The 18,181-nt window shown below is 45.2% G+C and overlaps 1 protein-coding gene across 1 annotated transcript in view; it reads right to left on the bottom strand.

Annotated features, from left to right (window-relative positions):
- The window catches only part of CACNA1I (calcium voltage-gated channel subunit alpha1 I), a 592,517-nt gene that overhangs the window by 103,613 nt on the left and 470,723 nt on the right, over positions 1 to 18,181 (bottom strand). The window contains 2 exon segments of the mRNA XM_029587119.1: positions 10,322 to 10,431; positions 12,752 to 12,903. Coding sequence (XP_029442979.1) covers positions 10,322 to 10,431; positions 12,752 to 12,903 — 262 coding nt within the window.

An 18,181-nucleotide genomic window follows, 5' to 3' on the forward strand; every position in this document is an offset into this window, starting at 1 on the left:
AGTGAATTTCAAATCGATGTCCATGGTGTTTAGCCATTCCAGAAATTGTTTTAAATTCTGTTCACTGGAGTTCCAAAAAAATAAAAGGTCATCTATATGTCAGACCCAGAAGTTGACATGTTGAAAATATGGAGATTTGTAGATTTGTGTACTTTCTAATCTATTCATCACCAAATTGGCAACGGATGTGGCCACTGAAGACCCCATAGCAATCCCATGGATCTGTAGATAGAACTGATCACAAAACATGAAATAATTCTGTTGCAAAACCAGTTGAGCTATGGATAATAAAAATGACCTTGGTACCCGGTGCGTGTATGGTTGGGAAGAAAGAACTTCCAAAACAACATCCAAGGCAACAGTGTGTGATACATTAGTATATAAAGATACTAGATCTATGGATACCAATATAGTCTGGTCCGAAGGTAAAGTGATGTCCTGTAATTTTTTGAGAACTTGAGTTGTATCTTGTACATAAGAGCGCATAGTTTTGACATGTTCTTGCAGAAATTTGTCGAGAAAAATGGCCAATGGCTCCAACAATGATCCATTACTGGAGATAATAGGTCTTAAAGGTGGCTTATTAATGTCTTATGCACTTTCGGAATCCCATACAGAATGGGAATGTGCGGATATGGCACTTGCAAAAATTGACGTTCTTTCCTAGTTAAAAATGGTGTGTTAGTTTCTGATAATATATTTTCAGTTTAATCAATTTTATTAGGTTTTCAACATGCAAATGAACAGACACAATATGCACGGAGGAGTTATGTTCTGAGCCCCATCCGAGCCAATCATAAACAGAAACACTAAACAGTGTGGAAGTTTTGATCCCGCCCACCCTATCCCAACCACCCAAGCCCAACCCTTCTCTCCCTCCCCCTTACCCCAGTCCACGCTAGTATTAATAAGAGATTGAACCATGGTATCCATCAATTGTCCAAGTTCCTCTGTTCAACTGGTCGACGTTCGTCCCACAGAAGACAGCATATAGAACCAGTTCAGTCACTAAAGGGTGCTCTATCATTGAAAAGCAAACTGCGGGAACGATGCGGCAATGATTGCAAATAAGAGTTCCAAATTAATAGGAACCGCCTTCGGTGCTGAGGTGTTAATTTCGAACTCAGAGCCTCCATTTGTAGCATATGATGGAGTTGGTTGCGCCATGTCCAAAATGAGGGCGCCATAGCAGACCTCCAATTCATCAATATCACTTTTTTCCCTACTAGACATGCCTTATGAACAAAGAGTCGAGGGCCTCTTTTCAAGGGGAAACTGGAAAAACAGCCAAAAAGAAAACCCAACGGAGTAATAGGGAAAGTTACTCCTAATAAGGTCATCAAGTAGCTGGCAATACGGCCCCAGAACCTCCTTATGGGAGGACAGGCCCAAAAAGAGTGAGATAAATTGCCTGGTGCTTTATGACACTTGCCACAAAGGGCCGAAGTGGAAATTCCTGAGCAAAACGCCAGCTGCATAGAGATATAAGCTCGTCTTAAAAACTTAAACTGCATTTCCCTATAATACATACTAGTTGTGAGTTGAGACACTCGCCTAAAACAAGCCCGCAGGGTGGGTACAGTAAGAGTGAACACTCCCTCCCTCGTCCACTTATCTGCAAGAACCACATAGAGTTCATGATACATAAGATTTCTGAGTGTTTTATGATATTGGGACAAAGATAGTGGTTTCTGCTGTTCCAGTTTCAACACTTTATTCAAGGAACCAAATACATTAGGGGACCCAGTATCTAATGGAAGAGACTGAAAGTAATGTTGTATCTGAAGATAATGGACACCTGAGCTGCTCCCAGCTGGTACATTGATCGTAATTCCGAAAAGGGTATCAACTGACCGTCTGAATTAAGCAAATGACCTAAATAAGTAATGCCTTTGTCTCGCCATTGTTGAAACACCACAGTTGATGACCCAGGACTAAAAGCCCCATTACCTTGAATAGACAGCAAATAAGCACACATCCGAGGTATCTGCAACTTCCGTGTAAGCGTTCTCCTGGTGAGTCGCAGTGGCTTAATAGAAGGGGAATGTATCAGAAATGGAGGGATGTCAGTGGCAGGAGCCTGAATAACGTAAGAAGGACAAAGGAGCCACCAAAGCTTGCTCAGCCGTAACATGGAGATAAGTGGACTGATCAAGCATCCAATCCCTAATTAAACGTAAATTCCCTGCCAAATTATAGAGCTTTAAGTCCGGGGCTCCCAATCCCCCTGCCTCCCATCTCTCATGGAGATCCGCCAGAGAAATTCTGGGCTTACCCCCACGCCAGAGAAATATCCGTAACTCTTTATCAAGCACTCGCAAATCTCTGCAGTTTAGGTATAGCGGTACATTTTGCAGAAGATATAGCCACTTAGGAAGAATTAACATCTTATACAGATTGAGTCGGCCTCCTAAGGAAAGAGGCAAGGGCCTCCACATGCGAAGCTTCTCCATTGTGTGTTGCAATAAGGGGGAAATATTAACTGAATACAACTCACTTGGAGAGCTTGGCAGGATTATCCCCAAATATTTGAGAGATCCTTGTGCCCATTGCAATAGAAACGTTCCGATCCAACATTCACGAAGGCTGTCCGGAAACGCCAGGGCCTCCGATTTAGAATAATTAAGCCGGAGACCCGCAAAATGACCAAAATCTGAAAAAAGTTGCATGAGGAGCAGTAAAGAGTTTTGTGGCTTGGTAAGAAATACCATTATATCATCAGCAAACGCTGAGTATTTAAAGATTTCAGATTGTAATTTTATACCTCTCACCAGCGGAGTATTTAATAGATAGAAGTAAGGGTTCTAATTGTAATAGAAATAATAGTGGAGATAAGGGGCATCCTTGACGGGTTCCTCGAGAAATTGAAAATACCTCAGACTGTGACTGATTAGCATTGATAACAGCTGTGGGGCTTTTGTACAATAATTGGCTAGCATCATAAAATAATCCATCAAATCCCACTTTTTGTAAAATGTAAAACAAGTAATTCCATTCTACCCTGACAAACGCTTTCTCTGCATCAAAGTTGATCAACAGATATGAATCTCCCATTTGTTGACTCATTTCCATAGCTACATAAGGAAGCTGCAATAAGCTTCCTAATGTTAGTCAAAGCATAGCGTTTACGGACAAAGCCCATCTGATTGTGACCAATCAGGGATGGAAGCATCTCAGCCAGGCGATCCGCCAAGATCTTAGCCTATTTATTTATTTATTTGTTTGTTTATTTAAACATTTTTATATACCGAACATATTGTGTACACTTCAAGTCGGTTTACAATAAAACAACAGACTGTCTTTAACGACATGTCCTAAAAACAAATAAAATATCGTAAAAATAAAATAAACTCAGCTAAAAATGAAACCCTATAAATAATAACATAAAATTATACAGTAATCAGTTAAAAAATAATAAAATACATACAAATCATTCAATATCAAACTAACAACTAACTAGCCTATAACTTTTGATCAGCGTTAATGAGAGAAATCAGTCTATATGATGTAAGTGAATGCGTGTCTTTGCCCGGTTTGGGAAGGAGAATTATATGAGCAGTATTAGTATGCGAGGGATAGGTGCCCTGAACTATTAAATTTGAGAAGACTTGAGTCAGAAGTGGGCTGATCAAATCTCCCAGACATTTATAAAATTCGGAAGTACAACTATCTGGACCAGGGGCTTTAAAACATTTTGCTTGTTTAACGGCTAAGCGTACCTCATTTTCAGCAATGGGCTCATTAAGCCTAGCCTTCTGTGCCATCGACAATGTAGGCAGGTTTAACTTAGCACAAAATTTAGTGCAAGCATCCTGATCCCAGCCCTCAGTCCTATATAATTTAGTAAAGAAAGTCCAAAATTGAGTAAGAATTTCCTTGGTATCATTAACTATCTGTCCCGAGGCTGCTCGAATAGCTATTCGAGCAGCCTCGGGACAGATAGTTAATGATACCAAGGAAATTCTTACTCAAGGCCCTAATCAAGTTGCTGAGGAGTATACCCGATTTGTTCCCAAATTGATATAAACGGAATTGATAATAAAGGTGGCTCTTTTTAGCCCGCTGGTGAAGCAGAGTGTTAACTGCCCCTTGAATCGTACGTTAAGCATCTCTATCAGCAGGAAGATTCGAAGTACTCAATTTACGTCGAGCTGCTCGTAACTGATTGCTAAGTGTAAGGAGACATTTATCTAAAATTTTTTGTCGGTGTGCCATATAAGAAATAATATCACCTCGTAGTACCACTTTGGCAGTATACCAAAACAGCACTGGATCGGAGACATGCTCTTTATTAAGTTGGGCATAGTCCTTCTGCCTAGAACAAAGGTATTCATGAAACCCAGCGTCCTCCATAAGAAAAATTGGATATCGCCAGAATCTGTGAGAGGCCGGAGTCTTGGACAGGTGTAAATCCAACCATATTGGTACATGATCTGATAACACTATATCCCCAATGCATGCGTCAGTTAGCATCCGAAATAGGGAGCTGCTAACAAAAATGTAGTCTAGGCGAGACCACGTGTCATGTGCCCTCGAGAGGTGAGTGAATTCACGATTTGACGGGTTTAGAAGTCTCCAAGCATCCACTAGCTGAAGAGACTGTTCTAATTGTACCAGACCCCCACCAGCTCCTCTATCCCTTGGGGTGGCCCTGGATTTGTCCAATTGGAGATCCCTAATAGCATTAAAGTCTCCCCCCATGAGAATATAATCATTAATATAGGGTAACAGTAAACATTGCAAATTCCGAAAGAATTCAGAAGTATATGTAGAGGGAGCATACACATTACACAAAACTAAGTGTACATCATATAGTTGAACTTCCAAAAGTATATATCGACCATGAGGGTCTGTAATCTCTTTGTGAATATTGAAAGGTAAATGTTTACTCAACAGTATGACCACTCCTGAGGAATGTGAGGAGCCCGAAGCAAAATAAACATCACCTACAGGGATTCCTATGTTCTTTATCAGTTAAATGGGTTTCTTGAAGCATAGCAATATCAATCTGTTTCTTTTTTAGATGAGTTAAGATTTTTTATTTTTTAATGGGGGAGTTTATGCCACAGACATTCCAGGATAATATCCTAGTCCCCTTAGGCATAGGTATGACATTGGATCAATGATAATAGGAATAGTACACATACAATAATTACGTGAAAGCCCCCCCCCCCCCCAGCTGAGGCCTCCACGCAAAACATCTGCAACAGATAAGGAGTTACCTGCGTTAGCTAGCATGGAACATAGTATCTTGATTGAAAAGCATGGTTTCCCCCCCCCCAACCCCCCTGACCCACATCCATCCAATTACTCCCCGATTCCCCCTAATTTCCATCAACCCAGTAGCTGGAGGTCACAGCCATACAGACAAAAGCCCACCCTCCCCTCCCCCCAGTCCCCCCTGCCCCCAACCCCATCCACTGCGAACATGAACAAACCACAGTTTCATCGAACAGCCAATACACCAATTCATACAGGTATCAACAGACTAGTAAAATATATAACGATTATAGCAACTGATAGACCAACAAATATTGGTAATATGTTTCTTCTGTGCAATCCGAAGGTGTTAATCCGTCTGTTCAAGAGCCCTACCCAAAGTAGAATCTCCACCTTTGGAAAGAAGCGCCAAGTTCTCGAGAAAGTAGGCCTCTCAGCCAGCAACTTTACCAAGTCTCCCGCACCATAGCTCTGCTATTGCTCAGGAAGGGCCCTCCAATGCTCCTCGAGGGCTCCGGGCTGTAGGAGGGGTGGTGGTGCGCAGGAATTCCTGGACAGCAGCCACCTCTGTAAACCAGCGAACCCCGGTCTTGGTCACAACTCACAGCCAGGCAGGATAAATCAAGGTGGCCCGCAGCCTGGATTCAATAATCTTAGTGCAAAGGGGGGCCATTTGTCGTCGCTGCACAGTCAGAGCCACCGAAAAATCCTGAAAAATTAGGATCTTGTGGTTCTCATAAATTAGTGGCTTCCCAACTCTAGATGCTCGCAAAATTTCGCTTTTATGGGCGAAGTTTAGAATTTTTGCGATTACAACTCGTGGACGCGCGTCAGAGTCCTTCTTCTGGCCTAGACAGTGCGCCCGCTCCACGCGCAGGGGGCCATGTTCTCGCGAAAGATTGAATTCTTTTTGGAGCCATTCTTCAAGAAAACGCAGCAAATCTTTGTCTAGCAGCGTCTCCAGTAGACCTATAAATCGTAGATTTGAGCGCCTCAACCTATTTTCCAGGTCTTCTAGGTGCTCGGTATGTTTAGCGATGGTATTCTTGAGAGTTTGAAGCTCCTCCCGAGTAACCACCAAGCCATCCTGAAGGTCCGAGACACGTTGTTCAATGGCATTAAATCTCTCCTCATAGCCCGCAATTGCCGTGGTTAACTCGGTAAGTTTGTCGGAGATCGTTCTGAGTTCTGGGCCCAGTATTTCTGCTATCGCTGTTTTAAGATCAGCGATCGCCACTGTAGCTTGTTGTGTTAGAGATTCCGGTGCCATATTGGTTCCCGATTCAGGGCCGTGTGGTTTTTCTTTCTCCTTCTCCTTTTTTGTTAAGCGGGCTGCCATTTCAATTACCGTCGAAGATGCCGCACTTAAGGAGACGATGACATATAATTTCTGGGGTAAATAACTTGTATTTGTCCGCAGAGGATGGGGTTAGATCCGGAGGGTCAGCGCTGCTACAGGAATCATGTCTTCCCTGTACACGGTATCATGTGACCTCCTGATAATATATTTTTAATTTGGGCTTATAGTTGTGGAGTTGGGTCCTCTTCTAACAAACGATAATATTTGTCATCTTGAACTTGTTCCACTAATACCTGAATATATTGGGCTTTATCTTGAATCACAATACTACCACCCTTATCGGCGGGTTTTATGATAATCGATGTGTTAGAAGATAAAGACTGAAATGCCTCCCTCATGTCTGCTGAAAAAATTGACATATTTTTTGCTTTCAGATGATTCAAGTTCTTTGATGTCTTGTAAGACTAGGTCTCGAAAAGTTGGGATTCAAGATAAAGCCAAATATATTTAGGGATTAGTGGAACAAGTTCAAGATGACAAATATTATCATTTGTTAGAAGAGAACCCAACCCCACAAATACAAGCCCAAATTAAAAATATATTATCAGAAACTAACACACCGTTCAAGGCCATTAGATCTAAGATGGATGTGACCCCCCCACCCCCATTTTCTTTGGAATCTGGAAGTATTTGGAGTAGAATCCCCGCCCTTCTTGAGCTTGCAGAACGGGTTGTACCACTCCCGCTATTAATAGGGTGAAGAGCTCTGTCCAAAGAACCTCCTGATTTGGGTTCTGGCCCCATGACAAACAGGGGGAGAGTGCTCTGGGACACTCAAGAAATCCAACGGATACCCTCAAAAGAGGATGGATAGGACCCAGGGGTCCGAGGTGATCTGTGGCCATTGGTCGTGGAAGGACTGTAGCTGACCTCTGACCGGGGGCGGCAAGACCGAGGGTATGGGTATGGGTACTGGACTTATGCTCCCTTGAGCCCAGTCAAAACCCCATGGTGGGGCTTTGCTGGGGAGCCGGCTAAAGTCTGGACGTCTGCTGTTGTGAAGAGCAGTCCCTAGAAGTCCCTCGCGGCACACGGGTACGTGGGGCTGGAGGATAATATTTCATCTGGCGATAAAATGATCTTCTGCTGCTCTGACGTGAGGACTTCCGACCCGATGGCGGGTCCGAAGTACTGGCAGAAAGAATCTGGAGGGTCTCATGGTGGTCCTTCAGCTGAGCTATGGCATCCCTCACCTTATCCCCAAACAAGTTCTCCCCATTACAGGGCAGGTCAGCAAGTTTGTCTTGGACCTCTGGCCAGAGGTCCAATGCTCAAAGCCAAGCCAGCCTACAGACTTCAATACCTGCCACTGCTACCTGAGCTGCAGTCTCAAAAGCATCATAGGTGGAACGCACCTCAGTTTGTTGCACTCAAGGCCCTGTGGGCAATGGCAAGGAGGGCTTCCTGTTATTGCCGGGGAAGGCATTAGGCTACTTCCTGGACCTGCTTCCAGAGGTTGCAAATGTAATGGGTCATATAAAGCTGGTAGGAGGCGATGCGAGCGATCAATATTGCTCCCTGATACACCTTTCTACCAAGGGCATCTGCAGCCCGGTGTTCCAGCCCCAGAGGTACCGAAGCATGGGTACATGAGCGTTTGGCTTGAGGGCCAACTCCACCACTGACTGGTGTGGCAGCTGGCACCTCTCAAAACCTAAGGCCGGCTGAAAGAGGTAGTGTGTCCACCTCACGGTTCACTGATGGTATGGAGATCAGGTGCTCCACATTCTGAGGACTAACTCCTTGAAAATATCATGGATGGGGATAGCAAGCACCTCCTTTGGTGCATCTACAAACTGGAGAACCACCAGCATTTTGTGATGGGTGTCCTCCTCCGCCAGAAGCCTATAGGGGACAGACTCAGCCATAGCCCGCCCAAATCCCGTAAAGGTCAGATCCTCTAGAGGGGATCTACACCTCTCATCCAGAGTAGATGGATACAAGGGGATGTCTCCAGAGTCCTGTGAGGAAGACTCAGAGGTATCATCTCCCCAGGGATCATACGGGGCCTCCTCCTCACTGAAGTCCTCTGCGGGACCCCGAGGAGGGTCCCTGCCTGAGACCCCCAGCCTCAGAGCCAAAGGTATCGACAGCACTGATGGAACCGGGGGCACTGATGGCCTCGAAGGCACTGGGATCCCGAGGCACCGGTGCGCAGGGCACCTGCACCGATGTAGCTTCCGGATGGAAGGCATCCTCCTCCTCCGAGGAACCCACAATGGGGATGACTCCAAATGGAGGAGGACCTGGAGGCTGCTGGAGCAGCGAGAGACCCTTAGGCACTAGTGGCAGCAGCATGGGCAGAACGCCCAACAGGACGTTGAGTCGCTCTAGCAGAGGCACCAGCAGTGCAGGGGCAGGCTTGGACGCCAGGGGCACTGGGAAAGCTAGTGGCTTGATGCCCTGAAGGGCTCGGAGCACCGCCTGTTGCACCCTGTGGTCCAGCTCCTCCTGGAAGTCCACCGAACCGAGGACAGAGGGAATAGGAGCAGGATGAGGCATGACTGGAGCCTCCACAGAGCCCTGTGGAGACTCGGTACCCGGCACCGATGTTGGTGGGGAACGCCCAGGACTCCCATGTACGATGAAGGTCAATGCCTCTTCTCCGTGGGGGTCACTTTGGGGGCAGCACGGAGGACCCTGGTGCTGCCACAAGCATGGCACCATGCAATGATGGTGACTGGTGCCAATGCTTCCTTGGTTTCCATGGTGCTCGCCCGGTCTTTCCATGAAGCCGAGGTCGGAGATGATCCGGAGGTCCTTGAGCGTGAGGACGCTGGAGAATGCCTATCTCCCGAACCACACTAATGTGAGGGCACTGAAAGGGGAGTAGGCACCGAGGGAAGTATCTCCATTAGCTCCCCACGGTCTTTGGGAGTAGAAGTGCCCGATGCTGGAGTCAAAGGGTCAGAGATTTTTTTGACCCGAAGAACATAAGAAATTGCCATACTAGGTCAGACCAAGGATGCCCAGCAGTGGTCAATCCAGGCAACAAGTACCTGGCAAGTACCCAAACACTAAGGGGCACATTTTAAGAGCCCTGCTCGCCTAAATCCGCCCAAATCCGGGCGGATTTAGGCGGATAAATGCAACCCAGGGAAAAAGCCAATTTAATCAACTAACATTTAACCTCTAATTACCTCTTTGCTCACTATATCCAGGAGGGGGTCAATTTTCCAAAACCCCATTTACATGCCTAAAACTACATTTACTGAGAGTAATTTCCTAATAGCCTGTGTAAGGCTGAAGTCTGCAGGTAGAAAGTACAAGTGGACTTCAGCCTTAATTTTCAAAGTGGATTTATGTGCATAAATCCTCTTTGAAACATAGCATGTGTATGCGGAAGCCTGCATGATATACCTGCACACATTGATGCCTGCTTGCAAACACTTGCATTTACATACAGATTTTCAAAAATTAAAAGTACACATGTAAATGGTTTTCCTGCTCCTACTCTGTCCCTGGGAACGTCTCTTTCAAGTAGGCATAAAAGTGCATGTGAAATCGCTTCCACATGCACAACCCTGCAGCAATTTTCAAAAAGTTCATTTATATGCATATGTGCTTTTGAAAATTACCCCCTTCGTGCATACAAGCTTTTGAAAATCAGGCTCTTAAAACTTTACCTTAGGTCCCAAAATCATTCCCTTAAAAGCACACGTGACCATTCTGCTCAGTATTAAACGTCCTCTTCCATTTACTTTACAGCCCTGCAAGGTGTGAGATCTCAGGACTACTCACCTGTCTTTGAAAAAACGCCGCAGTCCAAATGCTACCAGCTTCAGAACCGCTTCCAACACGAACACTGTTGTGAACATGTAGTTACAGTACTTGAGAGCAATCTCCAGAGACTGGAGAAAGAGAGGGGAGAAAAAATGGACGTCAGAGGCAATGTGCATACTCATGTGGAAGCATTTTATAATGCAAAGTACTAAGAGCACTGTGCATACCATGGTCGGACTCATTGGAGCAGGAAAAGTGCGCTTCAGAACAGAATTTTGGTGAACGTACGCATCTGTGCTGTGGCAATCTTTGTACCTGTTTATTAGAAATCAAATTCCACTTCTCTCACTGACGCTCCTTGCGACCTTGGGCAAGTCACTTTATATCTAATTGCCTCAGGTACCCACTTAGATTGCAACCTCTTTGGGGAAGGGACTTATACCTGAATACTTATCAATATTACACAGAGTTGCATATGTTCTGCAGCATTATAAAAATGATCCGTTTTATTTTATTATTATTATTATTATTATTATTATCTTAGCTAAACTGCCTAGTGAAGCTCCCCTTTCGCTCCTGCCATTTTGGCTAAGATGATGGGCTGAAATGTTCCCATGCCCCAGTTTCCCTGAAACTATGGTGAGAAAAGGGAAACTTGACCCATGAGGAGCACAAAACTGTATTAATAAACTAAGGCAGCCAAGGACAGAAGAGAATAGTGCCCATGCATACTAATTCTTTATAAACTTTCTTGTCTCCCCACCTTCCAAAAGAGATGGAAGCAGCAAGATCCTGCCTAAAGCCTTGACAAATAAAGAGAGCTTTTACAACAATTAATACCATCTGGTACAGCCTCTGCCCTGAGTTAAGGACTTTGCTCTGTAACACTCAGACAAGGCAGTCTTGAGCTCTTGGCACATTCCTTCCGATTAGACATTTATACTTATCGTGGACAGAAAGAGGTAATAAAATAGAAAGCCTAAAGCAAACATGAAAGAATAGTTATTTACAGCAAAAGACAGCATTTTTTTTTTTAAAGTCTGGCTAGCAGGTTGTCTGAGACAGTGCTGATCTGGACTGATATCCAGCTGATTCCCGGTATCCTGTGGTTCCCTTCACTGTGTGACACACTCATCGTTTCTCTTGTAGAGTGTGTAACCTTCAGCGGGACTGGCTGGCCTCTTCAGAGATCTAAAGCAACTGGGTATCAATTGCAATAGTCCTGGAGTTTGGAAAGGATTGGCGACGACGATTCCACAAAAAAATCACTGGCTCCGGATAGTGCAGGGTTTGAAATGAGCTCCAATTATTTCAGCTCTTGAATGTGATTGCTTAAAATGTTGCTGGTTACAATTAGTGTGTGTGTATGTGTGTTTGTGTGTGCGTTTCTGAGTGTGTGTGGTGGGGAGAGAGTTCAGAAGAATGAGAGTCTGAAACATAAGGATTTGAGGAAAGAACAGGGCATCATAAATCAGTGATGTTGAAAGAGAAAAGATCATTTTTCTAAATTAATAGAATAAGTAAGTTTTTCTGATTGTGCACTCTGCACTGCTGCAGAGGATCAGAGGTGACTTTTACTTCTCACTCTCCACTGGTTAAGCTCGTTTATTCACTCTCAAATGGTTTTCATGAGAGGTTAGATAGGACAGGGCAGCTCCTGTCCTCTGAGACTCCCAGCAGGTAAAGGGTACTGCATCTGTAATAGGATTGTTGGAACACATTGAATCTAATTTACATATTTACTACGGTGTAATTTGCATCACGGACGGTTTTATTATGTTGAAAATCTGACCTGTTAGGGCTTGTGGGATGGTGGAAGGAAGACAAGAAACAGGAAGCACGTACAAAGGGGGAGCGGGGGGGTGCATATGGAGAGGAATAAAAGAGGAGATAGTAAAAGCAGGGAGCATGACTGAAGAGTCGAAAAGAAAAGAAGGGGTAAAGAAAGAGAAAAAGAATTAACAGAAAAGAAAGATGGTAGAATGATACTGCAGAAAGAGACTTCTGGGACAGCGATAAAGACATAGATCTACTCATTAGTACAGTTACATTTTTGCTACACTTCCCGGTCTTGGGCTGGTGCACAACATGCTAAGCACGCATTTTGTTTAATGTGGATGAAGCTGTTAATATGATGATGCACGGCACTATATGGAAATAACTTGGTGCAATTTAGTCTGAGCAGCTCAGACCATAAAAGTAATGGCGGTAGTAAGCATTTTTTATGGGGACGGTAAGGAATATATATATATATAGAGAGCTAGCAGAGGCAGGTATTGACAGAGACAGAGAAATCAAGATGGATGGCTAGATACAAATGAATAATGGATGATTAGGTAGAGATGATCAGATAGAAAGATATAAATATATAAATATATATGTACATTTACAAATAAACGAACAGAGAGCTAGAGAGTTAGTCAGGGCCCGTCCCTCACGCTCACTCACCGTTGGCTGGTTATAGTGTTCCAGAGACATGGTGACGACGTTGAGGCAAATGGTGATCGTGATGAAGATGTCCAGGTAGTGGCTGGTGCAGACCGAATGGATGAGGAGGCGGGCAGCGCTATAGGTGGCATAGTAAGGCAAGCGCTGAGCTTCTGCACGAGCAAGAGGGAGAAACCCACACGGCAGGGAGGAAAAGGGAGATGGGTGAGAGAGATTGAGAAACACAGGAGCAGAAAGAGGGGAATAAAATAAAAAGAGAAAATTAAAAAAAAGGTGGGGGCAAGGGGAAGAAGAAAAACAGTGAGAAAATGCAAGGAAGGAAAGGAAAAAAATGTGGAGTTACCATGAGTTTGGTAGACAGAGAGAGAAGGTGAGAGAGAGAGAGAAATAAGGTTAGTACTGCCTTGGCATGAGATGCCTCAGTGTGAAATGCCAATCATTAAGCACTTCATTCCATAAAAAACAGAACTTAAATTGTAAAGAAAGAGGTGCACAGCCCCGGTGCTGTTACAGAGGATCACAGAACATGAGGATACATCATAAGAAAGGAGAGAAGGAATGGAGCCCAGGAGAAGGAAATTTACTTGTACCACCGGGACAGGCACAGGGGGTTCCAGCGGCTATGGGAAAGACAGGCAGGGTTCGGCAGAAACAGCCTCTCCCCCATTTTATTTTTCACATCCTGGGTGACTCCAGTTCTGAGAGCCCTCTGCTCTCTTTTTCTTCTCTCAGAGACTCCAGATATGATGAACGGAAATGAAGTGGAATGATGTTAAGTACCTTCTGATACACAGAACATTTCATGCTTTCTTTATCCAGTGATACTAAGGAGCAGAATATTACAGAAACATCTAAGAACACACAAAAGAAAATTGGTTCTTACCTGCTAGTTTTCGTTCATAGAATACTACAGATCAGTCCAGACAAGTGGGTTTTACATCCCTACTAGCAGATGGAGGCAGAGAATAAAAAAAACTTTTCATGCACTGCTACATAACTGAGAGTGCCACCTGCAGTCCCCCCGTATTGACCTGTACGCAAACCAACATAGAGGAAGAAAACATCTAACTCAATCAAACTTTCCTTTCAAGGGTGAACCAAGAATCCCAGACTGGAGCTCCCCTGAACTGGAGCCTCAACAACCAACACAGTAACCAAAGCACCAGTTAGCTCCATTGGTTCAACATAATAACTCTGAAGTAGACCCTAATCATAGCTACAATAGTCGGGCCTCTAGACTGATCTGGGGTATTCCGAGGGAGAACCAATTTTCCTTTCCTGTTCATAACCCAAATCAGTCCAGAAAAGTAGGATACCTAGCTAACCTACACTGGACGGGAACCCAAAAGACCTGCTCACAATACACCCTCACCAAATGTAGTATCTTCCGGCACCCAAACATTCACTTCTAAATGTCTGGTGAAAGTAAGAAGCAAAGGCCATGTCGCTCTACATATCTCTTGAGGTGACACCAACTGACACACCACCCAGAAGGCTGCATACGCCCTAGAAGATTGCGCTCATAACACCTCTAGGACCACTTGATCTTTACAGAGATAGGCTGAAAAAATAATCCCCTTAAAACAAAGAGAAAACATGGCTTTAGACTTCTTGCATCTTTTCTGTGCTCCACTGAGTAATACAAAGAGATGATCCACCCAACAAAAACTGTTAGTGATCATAAGATACCACAACAGAATCTGTCGAACATCCAAATAAGTAAAGTTCCCTTGTATGCGATACACCCACTGATCGATTTAGGAATTCCGGAAGCTCCACCATCTGGTTAACATGGAAAGAGAAGACAATCTTCAGTAAAACCGAGGGAAGCGTATGCAGCATCATACCGTTGTTCACAATCCACCAGAAAAGAGCTTTATAGGACCAAACCTGAATCTCTGAAATCCACCTAACTGAACAAATGGTCACCAGAAAAACTACATTCAAGGAGAGGTCTTTCATCTATGCCCTCCACAAAGGCTCAAAAGGAGGTCCACACAGTACCCGCAGAACCAAGTTAAGATCCACTTCGGACATGACTTACAAATCTAAGGACGCAAACACTTGACCCCCTTCAGAAAAATGAAGAACATCTGGAAGAGAGGTGAATGATCTTCCCCACAGCTTGTCTGTAGGACATTCCAAGGCTGCAACAAAAGGCCAAGATCTGAGGGCTGCCCCCACACAATGGCTCCGGATCTTCCTCCAAACACCAGGATTCAAACACCCTTCACACTCTGACATAAGCCAGAGATGCAGAAGACCTCCTAACCTGAAGCAAGGTGTCAATAAACTTGCTCCAAGTATCTTTTTAGCCGTAAATGCTGTCTCTCTAAAGCTAAGCCATGAGATAAAAATGATCTGCCCGATTCAGATGGGTCCTTGTCGAGGTAAGCTCTGCTGAAGAGCCAACTTGAAAGGCCCACCTATTGTGAGGCATATCAGATCTACATATCACAGATGCTGAAGTCACTCCAGAGCCACCAGAATCACTACTCCTGGACATCGCACTATGTGGTGCCATATGCAGCTTACGAGAGGTCATGGAGGAAACATGTACAGCAGAATTCCCATTGGCCAAGGAAGAACCCGAGCATCTATCCTCTTGGACTTGACCTTCTGTCCGCGACTGAAAAGTTGCATAGCTACGTGTAACATCATCAGCTCTATTAAAACAAGCTGAGGCTCCCCCACCTAGCACAAATGAGATTCCAGGCCTCCAAGGACAACTCCTATTCTTCTGGGTTCAACTGCTGCCTGCTGAGATAATCTGAATACACATTATCTACTCCTGTGACATGCAGTACCTCTATTCCCTCCAGATGCTGTTCTGCCCAAACAAACAGCTCTTAGGTCCCCAAAGCCATCCATGACTCTTCATCTCTCCTGGATGAAAGATATATATCACCATTGTTGTATTATTTGAGAAGACTCTCACTATTCCTCCTCGGATCTGTGGAAGGAATGACAACAATGCCCTGCAAACCATTTGCGTTCCCAAACAATTGAAAGAACAGGATGCTCCTGTTAGCAACCAAAGACCTTAAGCCATCTGCTCCTGACAGACCGCCTCCAGATCCATCCCCTTTTTCCAAATTGTGGCATGAAAGCCCTCAAGAGAGCCTGGAACTGAAGTCCCCCTGCTGTCTCTCACCACCTTCAATTGCAACTGTCTCTTCAAGACACACTGGTCCAACATGACTGTGATCCACTCCCTGTACCAGCAGGTTAATAATGACCGTACAGTTTCAACAGCAGAGTGGCCCATCCTGGCTTCATTGCGATGGCTTTCCTCCTCCGGTCCCTTGAGTAGAAATAAAAAAAACCCTAAGGGGTCTTTGGGTACCCCAAAAAGACTGCTGCCTTCCCGAGGTTTGCTTCTGCCCCAAGGCTGAAGAACTCTTGCCGGAGCAAAACCTCCTCATATCCTGAAAATGGGGATGGGATGGGTATGTTTTCTTGCCACCCTTCTTATCCTCCAGCAACTCATTTCCCTTTGACTTCTCAAATGTTTTATTAGCTGGTCCAGGTCATCCCTGAACCACCACTGTCCCTTAAAAAAGGGAGATTACAGAGCTGAGTTTTAGACTACACATCCACTGATCAATTTTGCAACCATAGGAGTCAGCTGCATGTGCTGAGACCATGCTTCTGGTGGACATGCGACCAAATCCTAGAGCACATGTGCCACATAGGCTACACCAGCCTCCAACCGAGCCACCTGCCTGGAACTAGCCATCGGGGTAGAATACTTTTCCTGAGCCTTCTGTGGCCTGCATAAACCAGTTCATCAAGAATCTGAGGGATAAGAGGACACAACTCCTCTTTCGGAACAGGCGGAGGACCTTTCACTACTGGAACCTCCTCCGGATCCAACAGGGTCTGATGCACCTCCAGAACCTCATCTATTGGGTGGCCCCCAGGTCACCAGGACCCTCTTGAGGATCCTCCCAATGTGCAGAGATGGACATTTCATCATCAATGAGGCTCCCACCTGCACTCCTTAGCAAGCCGCGCGGCCTGTATAGCGCAAGGGCGCATCACCTCTGTGCCCCGTCTGGCTAAATAAGCCTTATGCAGGAGCAGGAAAAAACCCTGTGAAAAACTGTTTTGAATCACTGGTATCCTGTCTGGCTAAATAAGCCTTATGCAGTCTCTTCATCCGGCTCTTCCCCGCTCTCCTGGTCCTCAGGAGCACCCAGCATCAACCATGAGAGAGTGGGGATGGGGGAGACCCCGTCCTCCCCAGACTCCATCGGCCTCCTATCACATGGAGAAAAGATGTCCACTGCTTCTTCCTTATCTCTTGTGGCCTCCCTTTTGGTACCCGCTGGCTGAAATGCTTGCATGCTGGCCCCGAGGAGCTGCCTTCTCCCCCAGAGGCATAATTGGAACAGAAGGTGTCTGCAATCAGGCCCTGTAAGATTTGGCACGCTGCGCAGTCGATGCCATGCTGCCCTCACACGCACGGACTACCTCTGAGAGTCCTTCCGGACCTCAGGTAGAGGAAGGACATGTGTTCCGCACTGATTCCACACACCTGGGCCCCAGGTATGCTAATGCAGTCTCTCAACACATGCCTCACCACCTGCACAAAGGCCCGCTGAGCCCTCCCGGACCTCAGATGTGCAGCTGTGGCTTCCCTCCTCACCCCCTGTTCCAGTACCAGCAAAGCCAATACAACACAAGTGCTGACAGATCACTGCTCCACTTACAGTTTACTCTATCTTTTTTTTTTTTTTGCAAAAAAAATCAAGTCAGCTGTCTTAGACAGAACAAGACAATAAGGGGATATTTCCCTGAATCTTGCAGCCAGGAACAGGTGAGGGGGATCCAGGGGAATTGAGGGAGCCAGGGCCCCTGACTTTCAAGTGCTCTGTTTACTTCAGGCCGAGACAGCCAATCCCCCGCTCACCCGGCTCGACCTAAGGGATGGCCCACGAAGGAACCCAGCACCTTAGGGAGCCAAATCCTTTCTTCTTTTCTTTATCTTTTCTTTTTTTATATATATTCTTTCTTTATTTAACTCTTCCAAATTCCAGACTGCAGGCTTCACATCTCTACCATCTGCTGGAGACAGAGAAATACTGAGGAACTGCAAGTGGCACTCTCGGTTATGTAGCAGTGCATGAAAGGTTTTTTTTAATTCTCTGCCTCCATCTGCTGGAAGGGAAGCAAAACCCACTTGTCTGGACTGATCTGGGGTATGAACAAGAAAACCCCTTATTTTGTAGTATGGGATCCCCGTCCATACCATTGCTGTGTAGGGCTAAGAATCTTAACTAGCCTTAAACAAGGAACTCAGAGGTCCATATTCAAAAGCATTTGGCCTGGTAACTCAGACATTATCCAGCTAAATGAAGATTTAGACACTTATCCAGCTAAATTCTAACTGGATAATAAGTTAGCTGGTCAGAATTTAGCTGGATA

This window comes from Rhinatrema bivittatum, chromosome 2 (assembly GCF_901001135.1).
Source record: "Rhinatrema bivittatum chromosome 2, aRhiBiv1.1, whole genome shotgun sequence".
NCBI classification, from domain to species: domain Eukaryota; kingdom Metazoa; phylum Chordata; class Amphibia; order Gymnophiona; family Rhinatrematidae; genus Rhinatrema; species Rhinatrema bivittatum.